This window comes from Gallinula chloropus (genome assembly GCF_964237585.1).
Source record: "Gallinula chloropus genome assembly, chromosome: 29".
In the NCBI taxonomy this organism is placed as follows: domain Eukaryota; kingdom Metazoa; phylum Chordata; class Aves; order Gruiformes; family Rallidae; genus Gallinula; species Gallinula chloropus.
In genome coordinates this window covers 2,813,909-2,833,560 of record NC_140114.1, presented here as the reverse complement: position 1 = coordinate 2,833,560, position 19,652 = coordinate 2,813,909, and the positions used below count along the sequence as shown (strand labels likewise).

General features: G+C 59.4%; 1 protein-coding gene across 2 annotated transcripts; it reads left to right on the top strand.

Annotated features, from left to right (window-relative positions):
* Positions 1-2,205: 2,205 nt before the first annotated feature.
* HJV (hemojuvelin BMP co-receptor) lies at positions 2,206-11,949 on the top strand. 2 transcript variants are annotated; one of them, XM_084276770.1, is made up of 4 exons: positions 2,206-2,218; positions 7,152-7,313; positions 8,416-8,918; positions 9,425-11,949. In XM_084276770.1, exons 2-4 carry the CDS (start codon positions 7,220-7,222, stop codon positions 10,040-10,042), a joined length of 1,215 nt encoding a protein of 404 aa, XP_084132896.1. In that variant the 5' UTR covers positions 2,206-2,218; positions 7,152-7,219; the 3' UTR covers positions 10,043-11,949. The 2 variants fall into 2 exon arrangements, with proteins under 2 accessions (XP_084132896.1, XP_084132897.1); XM_084276771.1 differs by lacking the exon at positions 2,206-2,218 and adding an exon at positions 5,395-5,409.
* Positions 11,950-19,652: the final 7,703 nt, after the last annotated feature.

Sequence of the window (19,652 nt, the reverse complement as noted above, 5' to 3'; positions counted from 1 at the left end):
GTTTCTCCTTTCAAACCCATTTCCAGGTATCCCTGGTCTCAGCTGGCACCGGCGGGAGCTCAGCTGGGAGCCCACGTCCTTCCCTCGAGCCAGAGGGAGGAAAAACTGTCCCCTGAAGTTCCCCCCCTCTCCTGCCCATCTCCTCATCTCCCCGAGCCATAGTTTAAAGGCAATTAAAAAGTCATTTTAAATCCCTCACCGGAGCGTTCCGAAGGCCTGGAGACGGGCAGGGGGGCTCCTGGGACAGGGGGCTATTCCCGTTCATGGGAGCAACCCCACCGCTTGCAATTCCTTCCCCAGCTCTTCCTAATCCGCCCGTGCTGAGCCAGAGCCTCTCCGTGGGCTGTGGGCTCAGGGCTCTGAGGGCTGAGCAAACCCAAATCTGGCACTAGCTCGGAGCCAGTGATGCAGTCCAGGGCAGCCTGGAGCAACACGCGGGTGGCCCCAGGGTTTGGGGAGGGTGGGACGGACTCCAAGGGACACCCAGGGTTGGGTTTCCCGAGTCCTTTGCTCTCGTTTTACCCATTGGTTGTGCTGCGGTGGGATGAGCTCAACCCTGGGGACTCCACGGGTGACGTGAAGGCGGGAGCCGGGAAACTGAGGCACGGAGCAGAACCCAAAGTGCCTTCGGCGTCCTTCTGAACACTCTGGAGTCCTGGGACCCCTCCGTCCTGCGCTCCCCCGGCTGCCTTTCCTCCCCTCCCTCCAGGCAGGGGGGAAGCAGAGCAGGCAGGGGAAAGGGGTTCCGGGCAGGCGGGGAGGGTCCTGCCCGGGGCACCCCCTGCACAGCCCTGCGACCACTCGCGAAGGGCTGCTGCCACCTCGCGGTGTCGTGTCGCCGCCGTCCCCGCAGCCGGCACAAGGCAAGCCGGCCGCATCCTGCACCCTCCGGGCGACGGAGCTGAGCTGGCACCACCGGCCGGAGGGTCCGCAGGCACCCGGAGACATCCCCGCAGCGTGGCCGGGAGGAGCCCAGACCCTCCGTCCCCGCCGCGGTGCGTGGACACCGGGGTGGGTTACGTGGGGAAACTGAGGCACCGGGGGTGGCGCGACTGCTCGAGCATCCTGGTGGTCCCCAGCATCCCAGGTACGTTCGCTTGGTCCCCGCTGCCCTCACGTCGGCGACTGATGGCGGGGAAAAGCCTCCTGGTCCCTCTGCAAAGCGGTGCCTGCGGCCAGCCCCATCTGCTCCCTCTGTTTTTAGCCCAGACACGGCCCCCCACCCACCCCCGGCGCTCCCCGGCCCCGCAGCTGCCCAGCCCTGGAGCAGGTGCTGGGGACTGGTGGTTTATCTGCACGTCCCCATCCCGGGAGCGGCTCTGAGCAGTGCCCAGGCCAGCAGGAGGGAGGGATGCCTCTCCTCCAGAGGAAGCTGAGGGGTGCCAAGGGGCTTGGGTTGCCCCAGCAAGCAGCACAGATGAAGGATGCAGCTCCCCAGTTCCCCCTGACCTTCTCAAGATGTTCCCTCTCCAGATTAATACTGAGAGATTTCTGGTCCTCCCAGCTTCTGCCCTTCTCCAGGGCACCCTGAGCTCCCCGAGCACGGGAGGGGGAAAGCTCTGGGCTGAGAAACCTAGAGAAAGAGCTTAACTTGACTCCAGACTCACTTCTTCATCACTCTTTCCATCTGGTTCCTTGTGGAGCAGGGAGAAGAGCAGTCACCCTGTAGGCCTTTGCTCCCAGTCCCAGTGTGCCAGGGGAAGGTGCCCCAGTCAGGTGCTCCCATGCAGCTGCTGAGAGAGGAGCCTGCCTTGAACTCCCAGCAGCGCTTTGCATTCCTAACCTGCTCATATTCCCCAAAACCTGGAGAAATCCCCCCCCCTGAGATCAGTAGTTCCAGGTGGTCCAGGACCCCAGGTCCATCCCATGCACAGTTTGCTCTGCCCACGCATGCGAAGCGCGGAGTGGGGAAGGCTTCAGACCTCCCTCCTTTTCCCTTCCCCTCCCCACTGGAATCCAGCTTTCGGGATCAAAAATACTACTGGCTATTTTTAAAGTGTCAGCTTAGCCCCCTCTCCTCCAGCTCGCGGTGACGGATCGGGCTGTTGTAAAGCTCAGCTGTCTCCTGCTCCCTCTGCACCGAGCCCGGGGTGTGAACAGCCGTGATTCCCTCCCTACCCCAGAGCCAGACCTGCACCGGGCACCAGGACTCACGTCTGGAGGCTCTGGGGACGTTGGGTGGCCTGTCCTGTGGCTGGTCTGGGTGGCATTTGCTGGGGTAAGTGGAGCGCTGGGATCCTCGGCGGAGGTTTGGGGAGGGAGAGATGGGGCCAAGCACGGTGTGGGTGGAAGAGGGGGGGTGCTTTAGGTTTGGGCAGGTACTGTGCAAGCGGCTCATCTGCCGCTGCATCCAAACCTGGGGGGGGGGTTGAGATCTTCCCTCCCATCTCTCCCACAAATCCTTACCTTACCCTCACTCTTCCAACCCTCATCCCAAGCCTGCAGCTCCCAGGGGGTGCTGGTTGCTGTGCCCTGGGGGACACTCAGGGCTTGGCTCATCCCTTGCCTCCAACCCCCAGAGCGCAGCTGACCCCGCTCACCATGGGATGCCAGGTGGAGCTCTCTTGACAGGGACTTAACCGAGCCACCTTCAGGAGTGGTGCCAGTGGGTTTGCTTGTGTCCACAGCTTGGATGGAGGTAGACAAGCTCCTTAGAGCCCCGACACCTCTTCAGACACGTTTCTCTGAGCTTCTCCATCCACACAGGGCATTTTGGGTGTAAATCTGCCCCGATTCGGACCCCAGGTGCTCCTGGCAGCAGTGGGTTTGCAGACACAGCGGGTGCCAGCTCAGAGCCACGCTGGGGCTGGTCTCCCCCAGAAAATTTAATCTCTGAAGCATGGGGGTTAACCCAAACCCCCTTGCCAAACTCCCCACGTTAGCGACTGGGCTAAGCAGGGGGCTGTCCCAACCTTCAGAGCGACGACGCTGCTCCAGATGAGGGTGATGCTGGCAGGCAGAGCAGCACGTTACCTCCTTTGCACCAAAAAAAACCCCAAGCAGCTGCCACAACCAGGGCCCCTCTCCCCATGCCGGGGTGACACAGGGCTTGGGAAAGCCTTGTCTTTTCAGGCAGGGGGGCTGGGAGGGGCTGGGAGAGGCTGGCTGCTCCGCAGCCCCTCGGCAGCAGCAGGATTGGGTGACCTGGCTTGGTGGGATCCGGTGCTTTGCGCCTCCTAAACCTCCAGCTGATTGTGTTGGTGGGAAGAGAGGGGCTGGGGGGGTTTGGCTTTCAGAAGCAGTTTGATCACAGATGCTTTTGTCTTGGCACCACGACTCTCTGCCAGCTTGGGAGAGATTTTCAGCCTCCTCAGCCCAACGTATGCCGGCAGCCGCGGCTTGGAGAGCTGCTGCATACTGACAGCGTTAAAGCAATCGATGGCTCCACACCATGGCACAGCATGGCCAGGATCCAGCACATCACCAGGGAGGTGCAACCCTAACACCAAGCCTGGAGGCTGCAGCAACCTGGATATTCAGTTTCTCCATCCAAAGGTTCCCCTCCCTCCTCTAAATGAAGTGGGTGGGATGCCGAGAGGCCGCTGAACCCAGATGGGACTGTCTGCCCTTCCAGAAGAATTTCCACCTGCCCACCCCCTGCTCCCACCCTGCGTGTAACCGATTCCCTGGGTGGGTATCTGCATCTCCCCACGCTGGGGGCTCGCTGTGGGGGAAGCCTACGGCAGCAGATGGGGAGGACACCAGGCGCCTGAGGCACGGCCAGGGCAGACCTCGGGAGGCTACGCTAGGATATGGGTCCTACTCTTTTTTTAAACAGGATTTTTTCCACTCCCCAGTTATCCCCCGTTACCAGGTAACAGAGACCCAGAGCATAAATACTGGGCAGAGAGAAGAGCTGCAAAGCCTCCATGCACCCTGGGAGCACAAAAAACCCCAACACAGGGCATCTAAAGCCTTTTTCCTCCTGTTGCTGCTGCTGTAAATCCCTGCTGGGACCGGAACCCAAGCTGGTAGCTATCCTGTTTTCCTTTCTTCTACCTGGCATCCCTGAGGAAGATGCACTGTTACACTTAAAACACAAGCCTGGCTGTAGATTTAAGCTTGTCCTGTGATAAGCAGCCATTATCCCCCCTTTCCTCCCCAGTGTGCTGGGTGAAGAACAGCTCAGCAGCTGATGTGACCCCCCCACCAGCACCTTAGGTCACACAGCAGGAGAGCTCACATCAGAGTTGGAGAGGGAGAGGAGAGCATTGAAGGGGGAAACCCTTTCCTCCCACCATCCCTAAACAACCCAGACTGGTCGAGAGGTGCACCACAGACAGCGGGAGTGATTCCCTTGGGCCAGGCTCAGCGGTACCTGGAGGGGGTTTGGATAGGCTGGGTCTGCTCTCCTGGGCTCAGCTTGGCAAGAGGCTCCTGGCGTGAAGACATCATGGGTGCTGCGAGGGTTGGCTCCCCACCATGAAGAGCAAAACCTGCAAAAGAGTGGGAAATTGGGTCAGGAGGCCTTTCTGAGCAGGTTGCCAAGGGGGTCTGTGGGTGCTGCAGCACAGAGGAACCTCCTTTCAACCCTTGCCATGGATCCTAAAGAGAAAGGCCAGCCCTGGAGAAGCATGGACATTTCACCTCCTGGCTGGACCAGGGGTTTGGGAGCTGGTCCTGCACCCCAGCCCTCACAGGCATGCCTCTGGGAAGCCAGCTGGAACGGCCCAGTGGGCATTGACCCCTGGGGACACTGTCCACCTTTGGCCAGTGCCGTGTTGGTGCTCAGGACTCTGCTGTGCCCCAGGACAGCGAAGCTACAAGAGACGCCAGAAGCAGCATTCCTGGCAAGGAGCACGGTGCTTTGCTGGGGGGACTCAGCCCTGGGGGTGTGGGCTGCAGGATCACCCCTGGAAGGAAAGCTGGGCAGCTCCAAGGAAAGCAGCTCCCACACCGTGCCCCACGAGCGACGTGCCCCCATGTCGCCGAGCAGCATCGCCCAGCCAGGGGGGTCTGGGGGTTCCCACCTCTTCCTCCTGCTCCTCTGCCACCCCCCACCCCCCTCACACACCCCCCCTTGCTGTACACTGTCTCCCTCTGCCCACTCTGCTTGTTGTTCTTGGCTGGGTTTTAGCCTGTCTAAATTTAGGCGGATCTATTTCAACACCCATCCTCTGCCCTGCGAGGGGAAGAGGACAGAGCAAAGGTAACCTGGGAGGAAGAGTGGGGCCGGCAGTGCCCTGCGGTGGGTCTGCTCCCCGCTGCCCCAGCCAGGCTTTCCCCACCAGCACCCTGGATTTTACCTGGCTGCAGGGCCATGGAGGTACCCAGGAGCCAGGTCGGCACCTTCCCAGCTGTCACCCCATGGATCTATCCCAGCTGTCACTCAGGGTAGAGCCAAGTGACAAGGACAAACGTGTGTCCCTTGGGGAAGGAGCTCCCCGCGCTGAGAGGAGGCTGATGCAGGTGAGTGGGGCCAAGCAGAGGCAGGGACAAGGGTCCAAGGAGCAGGACAGTGGCACCCCAGGGTCTGTTCCCCTGTGCAGAGGGAGAAGTGGGGTGCCCATGCTCCCTTTTGCTGGCACAGCCAGGAGCCATCCATCCCCTCTCACAACCAGCGATGCCTCAGCTGGCAGAGCATCTCGAGGCACCGCTGCTCCTTTCTCCCAAGGCCACTGGGGTCAGGACACCCCAACAAAAGCCCTGCTGCAGCAGGACCCGCTGCAGGACGAGAGCCACACTTCTCTGCTGCACATTAACCATCTGTTTAACCAACAGGGACACGTCACCTCTGCGCCACCACCTCCTGGGGACTCGGGGGAGGAGGTAATGCTGAGGGGTCACTGAGCAATCTGAGCCCCAAGAAAGATGCTCAGGAGTGTCAGGCCAGGCACATGAGATGTGGCAGAGCAAGTGCTGGCCATCAGAGAAGGGTCAGAGCAGGGAGCCTGCTGGTACCTTGCTCCACACCCCCAGTGAGAGCCTAGTTGGGTCTTGGCCACAGGTCCTAGGGCTGGAGAGACCATCCCCTCTCTGTCAGGGTCGTTCTTGCTGCTGAGAGCGGCTGGCAGCCGGAGCAGGGCCAGAGCACGTTTTCACTCCAGCCATCTGCCCCATCAGCCATCAATCCAGCTGGCAGAGGAACGTGGTGGGCCACCAGCACACAGCTACGTCACCGCGCCAGCTCGCACAGCTACTGGCAGCTGTCTGATGGCTGCAGCCCCAGCAGAGGCAGCTGGGTTGGTGCCAGATGGGGCTGGCAGGGCCAGGGCTTCTCCCCTTTTGATAAGGAGATGAGACCCCAGCCTCTTCTCCCCATGGCTGCAGCTTGAACCCACTGGCAACCGCAGGGTCAGTAACATCGACTGTTTGGGCTGCCTGCCCAGGGTACCAGGCACATCACCACAAGCACCAGCCTCTGGCCCCTGGCCCCTGGCACGAGTTGAAGGGGAGGGGGGAAAAAAAATTAATTAAGACTGATTTTGCATACAGCAGTTTCCAAAGAACGGCTGCAAAAGGCCATCTGACTAACCTGCAACAGCCAAACCCAAACCCCCAGCTCCAGCAAAGCACAGGGGGCTGCACCTCCTCCTGCCAGAGCTCACAGTCCAGGCTGCAGCCTCCAGCACTCCCAGCCAGCTCAAGCCCCCCTGGCACCCAGGGAGCAGGTGGCACAAAGTGGGGAAGGGGTAATATGGCTGGGCACACACCTCCCAGCTTTGAGGGAACCTGGCTGTGGGTTTTTGGAGGGGCTGGTAGACATCATATATAAGCTGGCTTTCCAACTCGTGTCCCCTTTGGATGCTGGGCTCCAAACCTTCGTTTTGGTGGGCTTGGGAGCAGGCTGGAGGCAGACATGCAGGATGGTTTGCACCCTCTCCAAGCCCATCCTTTGTTTGCCACCCTCCTTCAAAGTCTCTTCAAGCCCTGGAGCCCACAGACCCTCTCTGAGGGCAGCTGGAAGTGTTAACACTTTGTGGCACTGAACTTCACAGCGCAGCTGCCTCAGGGTGGAAGATGAGAGCTGCAGTGGTGGGGAGCAGTTTCAAAAAGATAGTAACTCAGCCCCTCTGGGGTTTTGCCTAAAAGCTTGCTTTTCTTCCCCTGAGAGGCAGCGGTGTGGCTGAGAGCCACGGGACACGTGTGGCAGCTCTGTACCAGCTCAGCTCACCAGCACCTCTCCCATCCCATCTCTGTTTTGCTTCCAGGGGACCTACTGAATGAAGCTGAGACAAGCCAGCGGGTGAGCAACCCCCCAGGCTCTGCATGGACTGGAATGGGGAAACCTGCCTGCAGTCAGAGCCCAGGGCAGCTGGAAAACCCCAGCTTCTTCCTCCGAGCCCTCTTCCTCCTCCTCTTCTGCAGGCATGGTAAGAAACTGCACGAGTAGAGCCACACCAGAGCCCAGCAAGGGCACCCATGGGAGCAGCAGCGCCAGGGCACAGGGCCATGCAGAGCTCCTGTGAGGTGGCTGGAGCACACAGATGATCCTCTCCACAGCCATAAGGCTTTGGCAGGGTCAGAACACCCACAGCCAGAGGGGAGGGCGGGCAGCTCCCCAACCAGCATCACCTCCCTCTACCAGGGTAGACTCTGCAAGCCCACACTTTTCCTGGGAGAGCCCTTAAAAAGCTCTATTGTCACCCCAGCCAAGTCAGGGAGCAGCACAAAGCCCTGGTCCTGCGGTGAGAGGCACCAGCCGTATCCATCACACCACCCCTCGCTTTCCCTCCCGCATCCCAGACACTCTGCTAGGGAGAAACAAGACCTGCATCCTGTGCAAAAAGAAACCCCAAAACCAACTCTAAACAAAACCCCAAGCCCTAAATTCACACTGCAGCACCTTGCCCAGCCCAGCCTGGATTAATCTGCTGTATAAGGGCAGCCACCCTTTATAACCCCTCCACTTAACGAGCCGGGTGATCGGTGACAGGGGGAGTGCATTGGCTCTCTGGGAGGTGTGGTGTGTGTGTGGGGGGGAAACGGTGTTTGAGGGGTGAGGTGTCCCCCAGCACAGTCAAACCCAGCACCAGGGAGCGACTGCACGGCCCAGCCCAGGCTGACATGGGAAGAAGGGGTTTCCCAGCTCAGAAATTCCCGTTGGTCCGCTGGCAAAACCCTGGGGAGAGGAATCTCTGCCTGAGCCACGTCCCAAGGCCACAACTGCTGCCCTGGCTCTCGGCCGCGCTCGTGCCCCAGGTGCAATCTCACGTCCCAGTTGCTTGACACCCCTTGGGCCCCGTGACTTGTCCCTGGCCTGTTTCTGCAGCGGGAAGCCCTGGCTTCGTCCCCATCGGGCAGGACATTGAAACGGGCCGCTGTGCTCGTTAGCGCAGGGAGAGAAGCGCGTGCACAGAGCATCTCCATCGTGAGAGGGTGGGAGGTGGTGGGGGGTGGTGGGAGGAGAAAGGGCTGCCCTTACCCACTCCTCCAGCTCTACTGGGACGCTGCGGGCTGTCCCGTCTCTCCCAGTTTCTTCCCAGTGTAAGATCTTGCGCTGCAACTCGGAGTACGTGGCCGCCACCCTCAACCTCCGCGGCTCCAGCAGGAACGCAGCGTACTGCAACGCCCTCCGCTCCTACTCCCACTGCACCCGCAAGACAGCTCGCACGTGCCGGGGCGACCTGGCCTACCACTCGGCCGTCCACGGCATCGAGGACCTCATGATCCAGAACAACTGCTCCAAGGAAGGTCCCACATCGCCGCCCCGACCCCGACCCCCGGCCCCCAACCATCAGGGCTTTGAGTCTCTCGATATCTGCAACTATGAGAAGAGTTTCCTCTACAAGCACGGCCAGCCCCCCAGCTACCAGCACTGCGCGGCTTTCGGGGACCCCCATATCCGCACCTTCCACGACGACTTCCACACGTGCCGAGTGGAGGGTTCCTGGCCTCTCCTGGACAATGACTACTTGTTTGTGCAAGCAACCAGCTCTCCGGTGGTGGAGGGATCCAACGCCACGGTCACTAGCAAGGTAACGCTCGTGTGCAGGGCTCGGCAGCAAACCCATTCAAGCTCCAGGATGCAGCAACAGCTTAGGGCAGCCCCCAGAAACGGCTGGGGAGAGCAGCGATAGCTCCAGCTCAACCTATGTGGCATCAGGAGTGAAGGCCTGCAGGAAGGAGAGGGATGAAGGTCCCCAAGGGGACCAGAGACACCTGCAAAGGCTCCCGCTGCTGCCTGGGGATGGGTTACCTGCACACAGCCTAGCCAGGCTTGGCTCCATCTCCCCTTTCCATAGCTTAAAAGGTATTAAAGGATGAAGGATGCAAAGGAAGGGAAGAAGGAAACATGTGCTGCCTTCCTGAAAGGGTTGCAGCAGTGAGGGAGAGATGGTTTGGGGCAGAGGGGGATGCATCGGTGAGGCAGATGTGTGTCGATTGGCTTTGCTCTCCCCTAGAGAGCTGATACCTGGGACGGGGATGCGGCCGCGACTCCCCTGCACGCGAGATCAAACCCCTTCTGATCTGCTCTCTGCAGCTCACCATCATATTCAAGAACATGAAGGAATGCATCGACCAGAAGGTCTACCAGGCTGAGATAGACAACCTCCCTGCAGCCTTTGAGGACGGTTCAGTCAACGGGGGTGAGAGGCCGGGAGGGAGCAGCTTGGCTATCCGGGAGCGCAGCCCTGGGCGACACGTGGAGATCCGCGCGGAGTACATCGGCACCACCATCGCGGTGCGCCAGGCTGGCCGCCAGCTCTCCTTCTCCATCCGAGCTGCTGAGGAGGTTGCCCGCGCGTTCACGGAGGAGCAAGACCTGCAGCTCTGCGTGGGCGGCTGCCCCCGGAGCCAGCGCATCTCCCGCAGCGAGTGCTGCCGCGGACGTGTGGCGGCCGAGACGGCCCGGGCGCTCTGCAAGGAGATGCTGCCCGTGGAGGACGTCTACTTCCAGTCATGTGTCTTTGATGTGGCCACCTCAGGAGATGCCAACTTCACCATGGCGGCTCATGGGGCACTGGAGGACGCCAGGGTTTTCCTTCCCAATGCTGAGAAACTGCACATCTTCCAGACTGGGACAGGCTGCCCGTGCGTCTCTTCTTCTTCCTCCTTCCTCCTCCTCCTCCTCTTCACCTCCATTTTCTTGCACTTATAACTCTCCCTGGCATGGCATGCAGCACAGGGGCAACCCGAGAGAGCCGCTGACTCAAGACACATGCCACACAGGTCAAGAGACAGCTTGCCAAGGATCAGGTGTCTCCGCGGCAAGAAGGAATCGGAGACCCAGACTTCTGGGGAGGGGAGCTCTGGGGATGAAAGACAGCGTGACGCCGCTCTGCACCTGCCACTCTCCATGTCCGGCAACCGATCGAACCCGGTTCCTCTCCCCAAGGAAGATCACAGGGTTTTCTCTGTGCACCTTCTGAATGCATTTCTTTTTCCTAAAGATGAGGGCACTTCAGCCATACCAAAGAAAGAGACACAGAGTGAGTGAAGACACGTCTAGAAAACAACTCCTTGAGGTCTTTCCATACCCTTTACACCGCTCTTGCTGTGTCACCCCAGCAGATTTTTACCAGAGAACCTTACGGGTTCAGAAATCACAGGCTCAAAGCCCAGACCCCATGCAGTTAAAAAAACCCCACGTTGTTTGGTGGATTTGGGGCCCCTTGGCCCAGCTGCTACCAAAGTCACAGAATCACACAGAGTCACAGAATCACAGGGGTTGGAAGGGACCTCCAGAGCCCATGGGGTCCAACCCCCTGCCCAAGCAGGATCCCTAGGACAGGGCACACAGGTCGGTGTACAGATGGGGCTGGAATCTCTCCAGAGAAGGAGACTCCACACCCCCTGGGCAGCCTGTCCCAGGGCTCCCTCACCCTCACTGGGGAAAAGTTCTTCCCCGTGTTGGTGCAGAACTCCCTGTGCTCCAACTTGAAGTCATCACCCCTTGTCCTGTCCCCACAGACCATTGAAAAGGGGCTGGCCATTTCCCCCTGTGTCCCACACTTGAGATATTTATAAACATCAATAAGATCCCCTCTTAACCTTCTTTCCTCAAGGCTGAACAGCCCCAGTTCTTTCAGCCTATCCCCACAGGGGAGATGCTCCACTCCTTTAATCATCTTCGCAGCCCTTCGATGGACTCTCTCCAGGAGATCCCTGTCCTTTTTATACCAGGGAGAAAGTCATGAGAGAGTGAAGTGAGGCAGCAAGTTGGAGCGTTGTGACCAAGGCATGAGGGTTCTGAGCTGGAGATCACCCATTTCGTACCACATTCTCGTCTCTCCAGACTGGTAACGTCCTCGCTTTCAGCGTTGGGAGCTGCAGAGCGTCAGGTCTCTGGCATTTCAGCTGCCTGTTGGTTGCTGTTTTCCTTTGTTGTCCCGGCACCTGTCTCAGCCAGTTCTGGACTTTGACCAGCGCTGTTTTTCAGGGAGGAAAAACACCCCTCAGCGCTCCTGTCCCTTGGGCTCAGCTTCCTCCGTCACCGTCACGCCCCCGCTCCAATGGTACCTAAACCATGGCTTGTGCTTGTGGAAGAGGATTAATAACTGAGGCATGGAGCTGGCAAAAAGCCCTGTGACTGTATTGACGGGCAGGGGAACTACCAGCCAATGCACATAGGTATTAGAAGTGAGGCCAGATCAGATGTTTAATATATTTAAGAAGTTTTAAGCAGATACTATATACTATAAGGAATATTTTCCATATGCAAAGACTTTTCTCTTTTGTTTTTTTCAATGAAGAGGACTAGCAGTAAGAACTCTGCTGTTCCTGCCCTGTGAAGCTGTAGGAAGAGTCACACAAAGCCTGGTGAAAGCTGAGGATGGAGCTGGCAGAGGCAGAGGGGGAGAGAACTGCAGATCACCCAGGCACAGAGGAGCTGCAGAGGGAGAGGGTTTGCCATTCACACCTCAGCACATCTGCAGTTCCTTCAGCCAGTTTTCTTCCCTGCTGCCGAGGGCACAAAGAGCAACTGGTGGGAGAGTTTCCCTGTTTCTTGCCGGGCTCTCTTGCTGATCCCTGAGGGGGTTGACATTAAAGGTGTCTATTTCTGAAGTCTTCATTTCCTGTCATCTGTCTCTGCACTTCTTTGCTCGGCAGCAGCAGGTGAAGATGATATCAGTGGCCTTCCACCCACTGCTCCTTCTCTGGGGCACTTTGTGGTCTATATATACAGGCAGCAAACGTGAAGGGGAAGCCAGGGTGCCTGGCTGCTATGCTCCAGCACCTCACAGGGGGTTTCAGCACCTCACAGGGGGCTCCAGCACCTCACAGGGGGCTCCAGGTCCCAGTGGGAGTGAAGGGACCTGAGGGGATAAAGCCCAGGACAGGCTGCAGGGTGTAGAGCGCCGGAGCTCCTGGCAGAAATGGGACTTGGCACTTGCAGGGTGCGACACAGCAGCTCCTTGGCAGCGTGCAATGACCAGAGACAGAGCCGCTGGTGGATTTTACCATGCAGACTAGAATCATCCTGAGCCAATAAACCTGAACACCATGGGGAAAGCGGAGGGTGGAGGAGCTTGATCCTCGTGGAGAGACCAGTATCTCACTGGCCAATGACTCTTGGGGGTGAGCAGGGTCACAATCGCCACACAGATCCAGTCTCTTGGCACCTCCAGGGTCATAAAATGGGGCTGGAAGAGTCCCCAGGACACAGCAGCAACGTGAGGGCAGTGGAGGTGGTGGTCCTGCACCAGGCACAGCAGAGCCCAGCCCGTGACATGCCTCGATCAGCGTGGTGGCGAGGGCTTTGAGGGAGGGCTGCTACTCAGGGTCGCTCTTCCCAACCCGCTCACATACTTCCCACCCGGGGAGGGGGCAGTGAAATAGCTCCAAGGGCTTTGCTCACATGGAAAAGAGAAGCAGAAGAGGTTCCTGGGTCTGCCTGTGAAAGGTGGATTCAAAAGTCCTCATGCATCACCTACCTGGCAAAGCCCAAAGCCCATGAAAATCCCAGAATATCTCAAGTTGGAAGGAACCCATAAGGACCACCAAGTCCAACTCCCTGCACCCCGCAGGACTACCTAAAACTGAACCCCGTGCCTAAGAGCGTTGTCCAGACGCTCCTTGAAGAGGAGACTTTGGCCAGAGCTCTCTGGAAGAGGTAGGCTGGACCGCCTGGAGCAGCTCACAGAGGTCTGAAGCTCTGATTCTGGTTGGGGCAGGTACTAGGGAGTCACAGCACGTCACAGGCATGGCCACCACCTCCCATACACGCGACACAGATGCTTCAACCCGAGCTGCAGCCTGGCTAGGGTCCAGCAGCATCGGAAGGAACACGCGCAACGCCAAGCGGGTTTGCGCCTGTTCTCCAAATTGTTCCGTACTCCACATCCCCAACACAATGATCACAGAGGAAACGAGACCTTTCAAAGACATGCTGAAGTCTGTAAGTGGGAGAGAGACCTTTCCACCCCTGACAGATTGCAGTCTGAAATAAAGAAGTGGAACGCAGGCGCGGATCCAAGCCCCAGTGATGTCAACAAGAGTATTTCCACTGACGTCAGTCGACTTTGGATCGAGCCCTCCGAGTTTCCAAGCATATGTCACCTGCTAAAAAAGACACTGGTGATGCTGGCCAGCATTTTCTAAAGCGAGCCCAGTTTTGGCCATTCTGCATCCAGATGCCCAGCCTGGCTGGCTGGAGCAAGGGAATTCCCAGTTTGGATCAGTCACGCAGTTTGCCTGCAACCGGGTAGGCGGTTGTCAATAGCCAGAAGGTGTGAGAAGTCCGGGACAATCTGTTCCTCTCCCATCCCCTCTCACCCCGATTTCTAGTAGTCAGAGAGATGCCAAGGCCTCCGGGCATGAGGTGCGGCAGTCAAACCTGAATCTGAGTTCACATCTGCCTCTACATGTCGTAAACCAGCCTGATCATCAGAGGTGGCCACGTCCGCCCGCTCCCGGTGTGCCAGCGAGGTAGACAGCCGTGGGAACGGAGCTGCCAGGCCTCCAGCCAGTGCACCAGAGCCATCCGAACCAGAGGCAGGTCATCCAAATGGCACCAGTGGTTTAGAAGCCACCCACATGTGCAGGGTGCTTCTTGCCAGGCTCCAGCATGTTTTGTTAGCCAGGTGTTAAAGCCAAGGCAAGAACTTCCTTCACAAAGGTCAGGGTTAGATTTGTTTTCCTCATGATGGCCAACGCCTTGCGCAGGGCGTGGGGACAGCGGCCGAGGCGGGTACATCCCGGCATGGGATGCTTCATAGAACCATAGAATCCCAGACTGGGCTGGGTTGGGAGGGACCCCAAGGGTCACAGAGCTCCAACCCCCCTGCCAGGGTTAGGAAGGACCCCAAGGGTCACAGAGCTCCAACCCCCCTGCCAGGGTTGGGAGGGACCCCAAGGGTCCCAGAGCTCCAACCCCCCTGCCAGGGTTGGGAGGGACCCCAAGGGTCACAGAGCTCCAACCCCCCTGCCAGGGTTGGGAGGGACCCCAAGGGTCCCAGAGCTCCAACCCCCCTGCCAGGGTTGGGAGGGACCCCAAGGGTCCCAGAGCTCCCACCCCCCTGCCAGGGTTGGGAGGGACCCCAAGGGTCCCAGAGCTGCAATCCCCCTGCCAGGGTTGGGAGGGACCCCAAGGGTCACAGAGCTCCAACCCCCCTGCCAGGGTTGGGAGGGACCCCAAGGATCATAGAGCTCCAACCCCCCTGCCACAGGCAGGGCCACCAACCTCCAGCCCTGGAGCTACACAAGGCTGCCCAGGGCCCCATCCAACCTGGCCTTGAACACCCCCAGGGACGGGGCACCCACCCCCTCTCTGGGCAGCCTGGTCCAGCCCCTCACCACTCTCTCTGGACAGAACTCCCCCCCAATCTCTCCTCTCCCCCTTCCCTCCTCCAGCTTCACCCCATCCCCCTTGTCCTGCCATCATCCACCCTTTAACAAGCCCATTCCCCTCCTGTTCCTCTGCTCCCTTCAGGGACTGGGGGGGCTGCAGTGAGGTCCCCCCACATCCTTCTCCTCTCCAGGCTGACCCAGCCCAGCTCCCCCACCGAGGGGCAGCACCCCTGGGCGGCAGCCATCCCTCTTCTTCCTGTACACCAACCCTCGGGAACGCTCAGAACGAGAGATTTGGGCTCTCTCCACCCGGGCCCTCGGTGCCCAGGCCCGGAGAGGCTGAAACAGCCGGTGCCCAGCGCGGGTCCCGCTGGGGCGGCCGGACACCGCTCGGTGTCGTTCCCGGCTCAGGCCTCTAGATGTCCGCACAGCCCCAGGCACGGGAAGGGCCTCGGCTGAGTCAACAGCTCCCGTGCAGGGCTCGTCTTGTGGCTGTGAGATCATTGGGGTGAGGGATGGACAGCAGGGGACCCTGGGTGTGTGTCTGTGTCTGTGTCTGTCCGTCTGTCCCCCCCAGTTTTAGCCACCTGACCCAGCTCTCTAAACTAGGGGTGCTGATGTCTGCGGGGAGCACCTCTGCTGAGGATGCTCTTGCCCCAGGCACAGGCTGCCAGCCTCGGGTAGCTCTGGCTGCCCAGAAGTTCGGCGTTTCCCTGGCTCCCTCCAGCACCCGCAGCCTCAGCCGGGGCCTTGCAAGGGGCAGCTGGTGGGAACAGGGATGGACGCTGGGGAACACTTTGTCCTGCTCCTTCCTCCCTTCCTAAAGAGGTTATTTCCAACCTGACTTGACACCACAGGCATGGAGGAGCTCACAGAGATGAGGAAGATGAGGAAGAAGAGGAAGGCTCGGCCAGCGGAGTCCAGGACGGCGGGTTCAGCTGGACCTGCCATGCCCCAGGAGAGGTCACGCTCTCCCAGCCAGAGGAGTGAGCCAATGCACTGAGTCTTCCTGCCCAGAGCAGATGATAAGACACAGGACATCCCAAACCCTGAATTCAAATCCTTCCTTGTTTACGAACAACTGAGTTCAGTCTCTTGTCACAGGCAGCTGACACCGAGCTCTGGCTTTCCCCTTCCTCTGCTGTTAAAACACAATCTGGATGGAAAAGAAGTGAAGAAATCCCACAGCAGCAGAGAGGCATCCGTAAGGGAGAGCGTTTGCATCCCACTCCTTAGCAGGAGATGGGAATGGGGGGCTCTGGGCAGGGGGAGTCCTCATGTCTTGGTCCTGAGAGGATTTCTCCCAGTTCAGTAGGGATGGGGAAGGGGAAAAATGGATCCTGATCCGCACTGCAAAGCATTTCAAACCAGTGTGTAGTGGTTTGAAATGCAATGCAGTGTTACAAGCCATTGTTGTGGATGAAAGCAGCCAAAAAAAACCCCCAAAACCATCTGATTCAGGAAAACCCCTAGGGGAACTGCCCCAATCCAGTGCTGCTGTGCTCCCCTGCCTTGCACCAGGCACCACAAACCTTAACATCCTCACCAGAACTGCTGGGTTTATTTAGAAACTGAAACGGAGTTACTCCCCCCTTTACTTCACTGCCTGCTCTCAAACCTAGAAACCTCAGGCAGCCCTTTTGCTGTTTGGAACACCAGAGCCAAGCGTGAGCAGCGAGAAGCCGAGCGTGGGCCAAGCGCTGGCTTTCCAGGAGCCACCCGAGTCCCACAGATCCCTCGTTTCCCAGCTGCAGCGACACGCAGCCGATGCAATCCGCGTGGGATTTATTTGTCATGGGCTGTGTACATAAACAGCCTCTCCAAAGGAAATGCCTTTTCCACCCTGGCTCCCGCTCTCCAGCCTACCACAGGCACACTCTGTCCCCTCTCTCAGGCCATTGAGAATCCCTTCACGTCCCTCTCTTTCTGTCTCCCCCCTTCCCCGCCCTGAATTTGCTGGAAGCAACCATATATGGGGAGAAAAATGAAGAAAACAGCAGCAAGAAGTTCCAGGGTGGCAGGCACCCACCCCCCCCCCACCCCCCACCCCCAGCTCTCCCAGCAATTCGGGGGGGACAGCCAGTTGACTGATTGCTGAGGCAGACGACAGGAGCGTGGTTTCTCCAGGAAACGATGGGTGCCTGATCACCCAGAGCAGGGGCATAAACACCAAACAAACCCAGGCTTTTATCAGTGCTGGACTGTTGCCACGAGCAGGATTTGGAGGGCTGAGGGGAAGGAGGGCAGTTTCTAGGAAGGGGTGACGCAGAGGCACTGAGAGCCAGTTTACTGCTCCGTTTCTGCCTTACCCAATTCCTTCTCCATGACCCACGCAGCAGCCCCAGTGAGTCACCTCAGGGCCTGGTTTCTCACTCAGCCCAACCCTGCTGCTTCTGAACCGGGTTGTCCTCAGCTTGTCAGTCCTGCTATACCCTCGGACAGGCTATGCCAGGGTCTGGCCACTCTCCCCACCCACCTGCAGCAGCAGCTTTGCTCTCAAATCAAGGCTGGAGGGATCCTCCAAGCACTGGGATCCTCCAAGCACCATGATCCCTGTGGGAAACCAGCCAAGAAGTGGGGGGGGGTGTGGAGGGGGTGTGTGTGAAGGTCTTAAAATAACCTAGCAGGAGCAGGGCCACACAGCTGGTCTCTGCCCAAACCCCAACTCTCTCTCTGGATACGAAGGAGACGTGACTTGGGAGCATGTGTGTGGGGTTTTTTTTACAAGCTGAAATCCCCCAGGGTTTCCCAAAGCCTTGCTTAATCCAAGGAAACCTGGAAAACCAAGGCCTGGGCCTGGAGGAAATAACAGGGAGGAGGCAACACCAGCTGGAGAGGGGTCGAGGGGAGCAAAGGGCAGAACCTGATTGACAAGATAAAAGGGAGATTCGGGCAGGATTCCCAAGGAGATTTCATTGCAGGGACTCCAGTGGGGTAGAAACCACAGAGACCTTGTCATACACACAAGCTCCTCGCTTCTCCACGGGCTTCACGCGCTCGCAGCGGCTCGCTGATAGGGCATCGCGGCCTGTCCACGCGCCCCGAGCTCCCAGCTGATAGGTTCTTTGTTCAGTTCACGCGCCGCGGCCAGGACCAACCGGCGCCGTTATTAGTCACCCAGCATCCTGCTGCTTTCTCTCAGTGTCAGCAGCCTTGGAGTTGTTACTTCCTTCCATCCAGTGGTTTCCTCCCTGATAACTTTATAAAACTTCAGCTTTTTTTCAAAGGACAGACAATGGCAGGACGAGGGGGGATGGATTAAAATTAAAGGATGGAAGGTTTGGGTTAGATATTAAGGGGGAGTTTTGTCCAGAGAGAGTGGTGAGGGGCTGGAACGGGCTGCCCAGAGAGGGGGTGGGTGCCCCGTCCTTGGGGGTGTTCAAGGCCAGGTTGGATGGGGCCCTGGGCAACCTTGTGTAGCCCCAGGCCTGGAGGTTGGTGGCCCTGCCTGTGGCAGGGGGTTGGAGCTCTGGGACCCTTGGGGTTCCTCCCAACCCTGGCAGGGGGGTTGGAGCTCTGGGACCCTTGGGGTCCCTCCCAACCCTGGCAGGGGGGTTGGAGCTCGGGGACCCTTGGGGTCCCTGCCTGTGGCAGGGGGATTGGAGCTCTGGGACCCTTGGGGTCCCTCCCAACCCTGGCAGGGGGGTTGGAGATCTGGGACCCTTGGGGTCCCTCCCAACCCTGGCAGGGGGGTTGGAGCTCTGAGACCCTTGGGGTCCCTCCCAACCCAGCCCAGTCTGAGATTCTATGGTTAGCTCTCTGGAACAGGCTGCCCAGAGAGGGGGTGGGTGCCCTGTCCCTGGGGGTGTTCAAGGCCAGGTTGGATGGGGCCCTGGGCAGCCTTGTGTAGCTCCAGGCCTGAGGTTGGTGGCCCTGCCTGTTCAGGGGGTTTGGAGCTCTGGGACCCTTGGGGTCCCTCTCAACCCTGGCAAGGGGGTTGGAGCTCTGGGAGTCTTGGGGTCCCTCCCAACCCTGGCAGGGTTTGGAGCTCTGGGACCCTTGGGGTCCCTCCCAACCCTGGCAGGGGGGATGGAGCGCTGTGACCCTTGGGGTCCCTCCCAACCCTGGCAGGGGGGTTGGAGCTCTGTGACCCTTGGGGTCCCTCCCAACCCTGGCAGGGGGGTTGGAGATCTGGGACCCTTGGGGTCCCTCCCAACCCTGGCAGGGGGGTTGGAGCTCTGGGACACTTGGGGTCCCTCCCAACCCTGGCAGGGGGGTTGAGCTCTGGGACCCTTGGGGTCCCTCCCAACCCTGGCAGGGGGGTTGGAGCTCTGGGACCCTTGGGGTCCCTCCCAACCCTGGCAGGGGGTTGGAGCTCTGGGACACTTGGGGTCCCTCCCAACCCTGGCAGGGGGTTGGAGCTCTGTGAGCCTTGGGGTCCCTCCCAACCCTGGCAGGGGGGTTGGAGCTTTATGATCCTTGGGGTCCCTCCCAACCCTGGCAGGGTGGTTGGAGCTCTGGGACCCTTGGGATCCCTCCCAACCCAGCCCAGTCTGAGATTCTATGGTTAGCTCTCTGGAACAGGCTGCCCAGAGAGGGGGTGGGTGCCCCGTCCCTGGGGGTGTTCAAGGCCAGGTTGGATGGGGCCCTGGGCAGCCTTGTGTAGCTCCAGGGCTGGAGGTTGGTGTCCCTGCCTGTGGCAGGGGGTTGGAGCTCTGTGACCCTTGGGGTCCCTCCCAACCATGGCAGGGGGGTTGGAGCTTTGGGACCCTTGGGTTCCCTCCCAACCCTGGCAGGGGGGTTGGAGCTCTGGGACCCTTGGGGTCTCCCCCAACCCTGGCAGGGGGATTGGAGCTCTGTGACCCTTGGGGTACCTTCCAACCCTGGCAGGGGGGTTGGAGCTCTGGGACCCTTGGGGTCCCTCCCAACCCTGGCAGGGGGGTTGGAGCTCTGGGACCCTTGGGGTCCCTCCCAACCCATGCCATTCTCTGATTCTATGATGATTCTATGATAACACTCTGGATACCATCAATCCCCAC